Here is a 10,010-nt window from a genome sequence, read left to right on the forward strand (position 1 = left end):
CTTGTATTTTAATAGACAATGTGCTTATTTACTCACTCTGACTTCAAACAAGCATCAGAAATTGTAAATTCTAAAGCTTGATTATTTTATAATTCCTAGTTGAACAAGGAGGCAAAATATTTTAGCTTTAATACATGTCAAAATACACCTGTTGTGAGTAATTTAAGTTTTTAATGGAACACAGCACAAACAGTTTTGCATAGAACAGCTATAAAAGAATATAATACATTATGCCTTCAGTTTGAAGCTTGAACTAATCAATGTGACTAGCAATGAAGTTTAGTACTTTTAAAATTAAAATAAATTCTCTCCTGATCATTGTGTTATGTACATTAGTAAACCTTATTCTTTAATCTAAAATTTAACATTTTGCCCAGGTGGAAAAAAAAACTAATAATAATGTTGAAGTAGAAATGCACTTCTACTGCATAACTATTAGTATAATAGTTCAAGTGTTCAAATACTAGAATTAAAATATTTACTGAAAAACTAATAAAATGCAATAAAATAAAATAAAATTTATCTTTCTGTGTAACATTGCATTTCAATTTCTGAACTTAAAGAATACAGGATAAAACATAGTTTACAAAGAAAATAACATTCACATGTTGAGCTCTACACAGTAAGGTAAGGGAGAGAATAAATACAAGATTGGCTTTGATACAAGTTCAGGAGAAATGAATAATAGTGCTCTCTGACAAATTGCTCCTGAAGTTTACAGCTTATCACCCAACTTGTATGTTCAGATATTATACTTTGATACAAAAATGCACGTGTATGTGTTTTGAAATATTTGGCTAAGAGAATTTCATTTAAACAGTCCTTTTTGTTTGAGATTTAAGTAATAACTGTTGGATATATTCACAACAATCACCATAAAACATTGAATGTTCACATATTTCAGTAAGATATATTTTATTATTGAATTTTGAGACACAGGTTTAAAAAAAGAACATAAAAATATGACCTTTTTACTTTGTTTATGGTGAATTCATCCTTACATTTTACATGTTTTTCATTTATTATATTTTTAATAATTTTACTAATAACAGAGAAAATCTTAATGATCTATTTGATTTCATTTAAACTATTAAAAAATTGTTATCCTAAAGGTAAATTTTAGGAAAAAAACCCACTTTGCATATAAAAAAGAAAATATTATGTTGCTAACAATTAGTCTTAAAAATTTGGAAAAGCTTTAACTGAAAAAAAGTAGAATTATTAACAACTGACAAATTAAACTAGCATACACATTTTAATTGACTTTGTAAGTTTTCTTTCAAATGTTTAAAAAACAAATTATGATTTTATCCTTCATAAAAAAGTTCATGTTTTTGAGTGAAAAACTAAGGATCGGTCTTCTAAAACAGTTTTCTACAGCTAATATTAGTTTAAATAAAAAAAAACATCACTCAAATATGAACATGTGAATACAAGGCACAAAAATTGCACTTTTTATTAACTGCGTAATAAATATATTTTTATTTAACACACAGCAGATGATAATTAAAATTATGCAAAATATTTTAATGAGCAGTATAAAGGTAACTGTCACAAGCAGCAAATTTGAATAACAATGGCTGTTAAATAAATAGACATGTTTCTATGTGTAAGTATGTTTGATGCTAGTTTATGAGGCGCTATTCAGTGTACTTCTGAATTTTGAACATTTTCTTTTGATATGTGAAATGTAAAAGTAACATATTGAGAAAAACAAATTTCTTTTGATTGGATTAAAATTTCAAACCTGGTATTTTTTAAAAACACAATGTCTTGCAAAATAAGATAAAAAATTACTTCGTATATATACTTTAAATATATATAAAAAGTTTTCCTAACATTATGAAAATTAAAAACAATTTTTTAAATTTCAAGAAAATGTAACAAAAAAAAAGTGTTTTTTAAAGGAAATCTGTTATAAATTTATAATATAAATTTTCCTCTAAATATTTATTATTGTATTCTAATAGCCTGAAACTAAGCAGCTCAATATTCACTAAGTTATAATCTAAAAACAAAGCAGATCAATACTGATAATGGTGTGGCCCAAAAACTGAGCGGATTATTAATATGGATTATGGTGGATGAAAATGTCAGAGAACCCAGTCTTCCCACCTGGCATATCTAACTCCACTTCCTGCCAGACTTCAAACTCCGCCTCCATTAAAATATACTTCTTCACCTTCTCCCCAACTGGCAGGTGCGTCACTTTCTGCTGCATGGGTGATCCTAGTGCCGCCCGAATACACCGCCTGCATGCGTCACTCAGACTAAAAGGTGTGCATTTGTTCACTCTAAATAAATCAAATATGTCTTTTTTCTGTTGGGGTGTGTAGTGGGTGTTGATTCCTTGAGCCCGTCTCAGCAAAACCTCCAAAACTTGAATAGTTCTATGGGGGATTACACTACAAGAAACAAAAGATAAATATATATTCATTTATTTAAAAATTTTCAGACTTTTTTCTCATTGCGCAACATTTTATAATCCCAAATAAAACTTTTAATTTTGGTAAATTAAAGATAAAGTAAGTAAATGTAAAGTTTTATTTCAAAACTGACGGACAAAGGGCAAATGATGTACCCTTTCTTAAATAGATGGTCCATAGTGAGAATAGAGTTAAACTGTTTCTTAGACCTCAGATTCTGATGGGACTGTGGTCAAGGCTGTGCCAGCCCAGTTTTTCATTTCCTGGCTGACATCTGGTCTCAACTCAGATACCCAATAGAACTGGGTGGACTCATGCCCAGAACTTTACCCAGTGAACCCAAGTTTTATCTGTTGCGTTGGACAGGAATAATTTCCAAATTCTAGACTATTTTTTCTTCTAACTAAAGAAATTTAACACTAGCCCTGCATCTCAGGGACGGAGTGGTCTAGCGGTAGAGAGCTGGACTGCTAACCCGTAAGTCTCGAGTTCGAATCCGGGTTCAAGTCAGTAGACCGTCCCTGAGTCCACCCAATTCTGATGGGTACCTAACTCACGTTAGGGAAAGTAAAGGCGGCTGGGCATAGTGCTGACCACACTATCTCTACATATGCCGAGGTTACAGAAACAAGTGAACTCTACTTCACTTGCCCCATAGACCGTCAGGTTTGAAAGGGGAACTTTACTACTTACTTACTGCATCTCAACCGCAGTGCCACATTCAACCATCTTCAGTGTTAGAAAACAAAATAAAAATCATGATACCTGTAACACTGCAGCAACATTTTCATCATATCCATGTTTTTGTGTGTCAGGGCCAGGAAGAGTGGATCCAGACCTAAATGTGGATGTGGATCATCATGTAGGAGACAGCAAATCTGAGGAGGCTTCACCTGGCAAAAAATAGTTAGGTACAGAACTTTTTTCAAAGTATGCATGAGTAAAACTGAAGTCTTGGCAAAATTTTAAAACTGTAGTCCTGAAAGAATAACATTTTTAAATTGTATGTATTTATTTAATATTGAAATTAAAAATAAATGTATACATTTTTATTTTAAAATGTTACACTGAGTATTAAAAATGCCAACCTTCAAATGAGCCTCAATATCACAACCACACTGGAGTAGAGCTCTTACTGCTGAGAAGTTATCTTCTGCTAGAGCAGCAATAATAGGGGTCTCTCCTTTCTCATTCATCTACAGTAGAAATAATCAAATGAACTCAGAACATGTCATAAGTGTAGAATAATAATTACAATAAATTGAGTCAGCCAAATCACCATACATTAAAAAAAGTTGAGTCATCACAATATGAAACATTATATTACGCATATGGTAACTGGTGTCATATAACAGTCTGATTCAAGAGTACCTGGTTCAGATTGCAGCCGTTGTCAGACAAAATTTGAATGATGCTGGATCTGCCCTGAGTGGCTGCAGCATGGATGGGCAACCCTGAGATAGAAGGACTGGATGTCTGGCATCCTTTGCTCAGCATGTACTCAACCGTCTCCACCAGCCCACGCCAGCAGGCCAGGTAGAGGGGGGACTTCTGCTCACAGTTGACTGCACTCAAACTGCTACCTGAGACATAGATGGTATTTAACACCTGCTACCTGAGACACATATTGAACACCTGCTACCTGAGACACATATATCAGGTGGTATTTAACACCTGCTTCTAGAGACATATGTGATATGTGGAACAGCAAGGTCAAATGGTAGAGCTTTGACTGCTAAACTGAATGTCTTAAGTTTGGATTCCAGGCTCAAGTCCATAAGATATGACTGAGCCCACACAGCAGTACAAAGTGTAGATAAAACTCACCTTTATCAATGAGCAGACGGGCAGCAGACACAACTTGCTGGCAAACAGCTTCATGTAAAGCTGTTTGTTTGGTTAAGTTATGAGCAATGTTCACATCACTGCCAGCATCCAAAAGTGCTTCAATTATCTACAAGAAATGGAACAATTATAAAAATTATTATTACAAAATTAAAATATCTACCCAGGTATTAAAATAATAAATGACAGACATTTTTATTGAGAAATAATGTAAGCCTATCAATTGCAGAGGATTATAAAGGAATTGAGTTGATGACACAATTTTAAAGGCATGTTCTGTTACAGACTGGTAAAATAAGTATAGTTTACTACACTAAAACTAAAATCTAAGCTATCCATTCTCCAAGAACATTTATTGTGTACACATCTTCAAAGTTAAAAAGATAAAACAAATTAAAATGTTGATTAAAATAAAAAACAGATCAAGTAAGGCAAAAAACTTTGCATAAGTTCCTGATAAATATGACAATTATTAAATATTTTTAAAAGTTTCTTAATTTATTAAAAGTAATCTATTTCCTTCAAAAGTAATACATCTAGACAATTGCAGATAAATGCTAGAATTGTTATTAATTAAAAAAATATTACTGATGTAATAAAAGAATAAAAATTATTGAAGAATATATTACATTGTTCTTAATTATACATTAAATCAACTTGACCTTCACTGTATATAGCAGGACAAAAACTCATTGCTGAATGTGATACAGAAAACAATATTTTGCAATCTGGAAACTTATTAATGAAAAAGATACAGAAAACAGTATGTTGCATTCTTACCTTGATGTCACACCTGGAAGAAACAGCTGCCAGTAAAGCATGCTGACCTACTTCATCCACTGCATTTACCTGGCAGCCTGCAGAAATAGTTCCAGAAGTGGATCAGTATTCAATTATAGGTAAACAAATTATTACCTTACAAACCTTTCAAAACACATCTGGCTTATTATGATTGCCTTAGATTTCAATCTAGATTTGGCTTTGAAATCAATAATGTATATCTGGCATGTTGTAATTTTCTGTTTTCAATCTAGACTTGGCTTTCAAAACAATAGTTTATATTTTTAAAAAGGCAACATCAACTCATTTAAAACACAGACAAATTATATTATGATTGTTTATACAATTACAAAGTATTATTTGCTTTTTGAAAAAAATTAATCACTTTTAAATTAAGAATCTTCAATTAAATAAAACTTGATAGTCTGACGGTCCAAAAATTCTAAAAACTGTAAAACCTTGTACGATCACCTACCAGCATCCAGACAAAGTCTGACAATATCCAGCTTCCCACCATACACAGCAGCATGCAGAACTGAGCTGCCTTTCTTAGTGTATTTATCTACTGCAGCTCCCCTCTCCAACAAAAATTTACACAGGTCTAAAAGTAAACAAAAAAAATGAAATACTTTGGCATTATTATAACTATGCTTCTTGGGGATGGTGACTTGACAGAACAAATAAAATTTTACATATAGTGTTATTTCATTGCCTGAATAGCCAATGACACATAGGTACAGAGTGATTAAAATAAAAAAATTTTTTACGTTTATCTTGTATGTCTTATATTGCTATTTATAGTGTCTACTCTACAGCACAATAAATTTGATAAAATTTAACGGTAGAATTTTGCAGTATTTTAAGTACATTTTATTGACTAGGATAAAAGTAACTTTAAAACTTAAAACCATAACATAAAATTCACTAACCATACCAAGAATCCTAGATAATAAAACAAATCAAAATTTCAGATTTTTTGTTACCATAGTCACCAGCAGATGCTGCTTGATACAGAGGTGTCCAGTTCTCTTCATCAAATTTGTTGACGTCAGCGCCAGCGTCCACTAATATGCCGACAAGCTTTCGCATCTCAATGTTATCTCCTGGGTCAAACATGTTGGATACTGACATGGAAAAAAACATTTGATATGCAAATTAAATTAATTTTTGACAGACTTTTGAACAATTCTTACAATCTTTTTAATGACAGTGTATATATTTTTACTGATATAACCTGTCTTGTTACAAATCTTTAAATGGAGTAGGCAGGTAGAACAAATGGAAGCTGGCAGAAACATTGAAAGATTTTAATGAAATGGAGCCTGTGACTGCTAACTCAAATGTTGATTTGGTCTAGAGCCTGGCAGGTATCTTTATGATAAGAACATATGTAAACTTCATGGTTTCAGTAAAAGGGTGTAAATAATGATCTAAGAGTCTGACACTTCATGTATCAATGTGATTAAACAAAAAAATTAAACATGTTATTCTTTGGTATAAACATCATGCCTATTTTCACAATTATAATACTGGAAAGAACAGGTAACTGAATTAGTTTTCCTTGATATCACAAGCCATCTATACCTACGCTCAATGTTTTACAGCTCCTTACCTTGTCTAATGACTGCATGTATTGGAGCCCAACAAGTGCGATCAGCTTGATTAACATTACAGCCTGACTGAATGATGATTCTAGCAGCTTCTGTGTGGTTGCTGGAGATGGCCTCTGCAAGTCAAATTTTTAATAATTTAAAAAAAAACTTAATACCAAATAACATATTTATTACATTTATGAATTAAATAGATTCCTAATTTTTTAAGACAGTTTAGATTTTAAACAAAAGAAATAAAGCAATATATAAAAAACACTTGAAGAACTGTAACTCACCTAACAATGGGGTAATGCCCTTGGTTGTGCATAGATTCAAATTTGCTTTGTATTTTACCAACACCTGAAGAATGTCTCCATACCCATGGCAAGCCGCCTCATAAGCAGCTGTTCGCCCTGTGCGACTCTGTCTGTTCACGTCTGCTCCTGGGATGAGTGTTAATGATGATAGTGTAAGTAACTATTTATTTAGTTTGAATAAAGTAGAAAAAAATGTAATGCACTGACAATTACTAAAAACATTTTTTTTTTAAATAAACACATTATCATATGTACACATCTTTAGTGAAATTTGAATATTATGAATACATTTTAACACAGTCTTATTTTCAAAATATTTTTGTACATTCTGGTGAAATAAAATACATGAATACTATGGGAATATTTTAACTGTAATTTTCAAAATATTTTTAATTATTAAGGAACTTTAAAAAGTTTCTAATTCTTCAGTTACCTCCTTCCAATAACGCCTGAACTACCTCCAAGTGACCTTCTTCTGCGGCCACCATGAGCGGTGTCTTGAAGATGTAGTCTCCCCAGTCAGGGTCTGCCATTGCCTTGAGCAGCTGCCGCACCATGGCAACATTGCCAGACTGTGACACACTGAATAGAGGGGTGTGTCCTCGTGCATTTGCCAGATTCATGTTGCATTTTGCTGCACAAAGAATCTGTGAAACCACCAAAAAAAATTTGAATCTTTAAAACAAAATCTTAAAAAAAAATAATTATTAACACAAAAAAAACTTTAAAATGTTTTATTTTACTAGAATGTGGACCAGTTATATGCTGGAAATGCAGGGTAGGGAGTAAGGACCACCCAACTTGTCTAAAAGATTTCCTATGGAAACACATTTGAATTAGGGATGTCTACACTGTGACCCTCCCCATGAAAATTATGCCTGAGTGAAACACAAATCACGGCACCACTCTGATGAAGCCCATGTGCCATTCTGATTAGTGATGGACTAAAGTGAGAATGGAATGACACACTACCGAGGCAATAGTGTTACATTAAAGATCTTATTTCACTAACCAGCACAGTGGAAGACAATACAAGGTAATCTACAATTGGTGAAAAATCTTTAGTGTCAAATATTTTAATTTCAACAAATAAAAATAGTTTTAGATGGGGCTTTTTAAAAAATAACTTCTACATAAATTAACTTAACAAAAGATAGTATAATACTATCCTATAATTTAATTCTAATAGCAAAAGATATGCATATGGTTACCTCAGCTATATGAGAATATCCTTTATGGGCACAAACATTGAGTGAAGAATTACCAGCTTCATTCTGCGAGTCCACATCAGCCCCATTGGCAATCAACAGCTGAGCAATTTCAGAGAACCCTCTCCAGCATGCCTTGTTCAGCAAAGAGTTTCCATCAGCATCAGTTTGGTTCACATTGGCTTTCTGAAGCAGAGTATTTGTTTAGCTTTTATATTTTATATTATACATTATATTACAAGATTTAAACTTTCAATTTAGAAGTATTTGTAAAAACTTAAATTAATTACTACATTACTACAGTACATTAAAAAAATTTAACATACAATTCGTTTTTTTCACCATTAACAATGAAAAATATTACTAGATTTTAAACCTACCTTACTGATTAGCAATTCACAAATCTCATATGATCCTTCACATACAGCCAATTGTAATGAGGTTTGGCTATTATACTGAAAATCTACATCAAAATCAGAATTCAGAATCATTTTCACATCAGGAACATTTCTATTGACTATAGATGCCTGCAGTTCTCTAATTTTTCTTCTCTTTTCCCTTTTTTCAAAATTGGCCTTGCTAGAACCATTATTTCTTCTTAAATAGGAACCTGCATTGAGAAGAAATGAATGAGCTATAAACTAAAACTATAGCTACTCATATTTTGCTCATATGAGAGCCTCTTGCTTTTGACATCATTAAAATTAAATCATTAGTAGTAGGTCTACAATATTACTAGGGTAAGGGTGGTAGGAGGGATTAATGCGCCTAGAGATTTTAGCAGTGTTTCTTCCAGGCATCTCCTCGCTGGGGGGGGGGGGGGGGGGGGGGGGGGAGAAAGAAAGTCTACCCCCTACCACCCCAACGAAATTGGATTTCCCAAAACTTTAGTCCGCCCCCATTCCCCCCCCCCCCCCTTCCCCCAGATTAGGCTCCAGTTGGCACCCACACACATTAAATAACAACCACTGCTGTTCTTTGATCACAACAAGCACCAAGTTATAATCAATAACACTACACATAGGCAAGCAGGGACAAGACGAAAGGGGAATTAGTAGTAGGGTATGTAACTATGTATGGTAATTATTAACTTAACTAAACTACACTTATGACTTAACACATCAAGACAATAATTTCATGCTAGCCGGAAAAAGATATGCATGCGCAATGGAGAGAAACTGCGACTTGCCATCGCAGAGATGTTTTCGATAGTACTGCGCATGTGTGTGTTTACAACCGCAGAACCCTAACACCAACCCTAATCCTATCCCTAACCCTAGCCATCGGTCATTGCGCATGCGCAGAGCTATCTTTTACCGCAGAGCTATCTTTTACCGACTAAGTAGAGACGTTGGGGAGAAAAATCTTCTTCTGAGTAGTCACTTCGTAATTTCATTCCAATTTCAATGCTTTAAACTTTAATTTTAGCTATTTACAAAACAGTGCTACATGAGTAACTAATCTAGAGTCTAGCTGCACCAGTAAAATAAATTTTACTTTACCACCATCCTGCTGTAAATTTACTTTGGCAATGCCAGTTGCTGTGGCTTGGGCTGCGGCATCGTCCTTGCTCGAGTTGCTCATTTACTTTACAAAAATAAATTTGTAGAATCTAGAATAGATATAATCTAGATTCTAGGTCTAGATCTATAGATAGTCTAGGCTAGACTCTAAGATCTATCACAAAATAGTGTAATTACTATATTAATATATTTAGACCTACACTACAATTTACAGAGGAAGAGTTTTTGTAAACAACATTCTTAGATTAAAAAAAAAAGGAATATTAGAGATGTCTAGCAGTATAAAACACGAATGATGAAAAATAAATTAAGACAGTAG

General features: G+C 33.1%; 1 protein-coding gene across 1 annotated transcript; it reads right to left on the reverse strand.

The window, feature by feature from the left end:
* Positions 1 to 1,211: 1,211 nt before the first annotated feature.
* LOC131930307 (ankyrin repeat domain-containing protein 50) lies at positions 1,212 to 9,924 on the reverse strand. The gene is made up of 14 exons (XM_059286725.1): positions 9,671 to 9,924; positions 8,549 to 8,778; positions 8,172 to 8,354; positions 7,394 to 7,607; positions 6,940 to 7,086; positions 6,664 to 6,777; positions 6,035 to 6,175; positions 5,527 to 5,652; positions 5,052 to 5,128; positions 4,254 to 4,380; positions 3,798 to 4,009; positions 3,515 to 3,622; positions 3,192 to 3,319; positions 1,212 to 2,405 (listed from the first exon to the last, which is right to left on the reverse strand). The coding sequence occupies exons 1-14, from the start codon at positions 9,750 to 9,752 to the stop codon at positions 2,066 to 2,068; spliced, it is 2,229 nt and encodes a 742-aa protein (XP_059142708.1). The 5' UTR covers positions 9,753 to 9,924; the 3' UTR covers positions 1,212 to 2,065.
* Positions 9,925 to 10,010: the final 86 nt, after the last annotated feature.

This window comes from Physella acuta, unplaced genomic scaffold (assembly GCF_028476545.2).
Source record: "Physella acuta isolate Inbredline_101_S28 unplaced genomic scaffold, ASM2847654v3 ptg001756l, whole genome shotgun sequence".
Lineage (NCBI taxonomy): Eukaryota > Metazoa > Mollusca > Gastropoda > Physidae > Physella > Physella acuta.

Coding starts and splice junctions, on each gene's coding strand:
- LOC131930307 (XM_059286725.1), bottom strand. CDS start 9,752: ATGAGCAACTCGAGCAAGGACGATGCCGCAGCCCAAGCCACAGCAACT. Junction 6,176..6,663: donor ACATGCAGTCATTAGACAAG/GTAAGGAGCTGT, acceptor TTTCCATGTCAG/TATCCAACATGTTTGACCCA. Junction 4,010..4,253: donor CCGTCTGCTCATTGATAAAG/GTGAGTTTTATC, acceptor TCTATGTCTCAG/GTAGCAGTTTGAGTGCAGTC.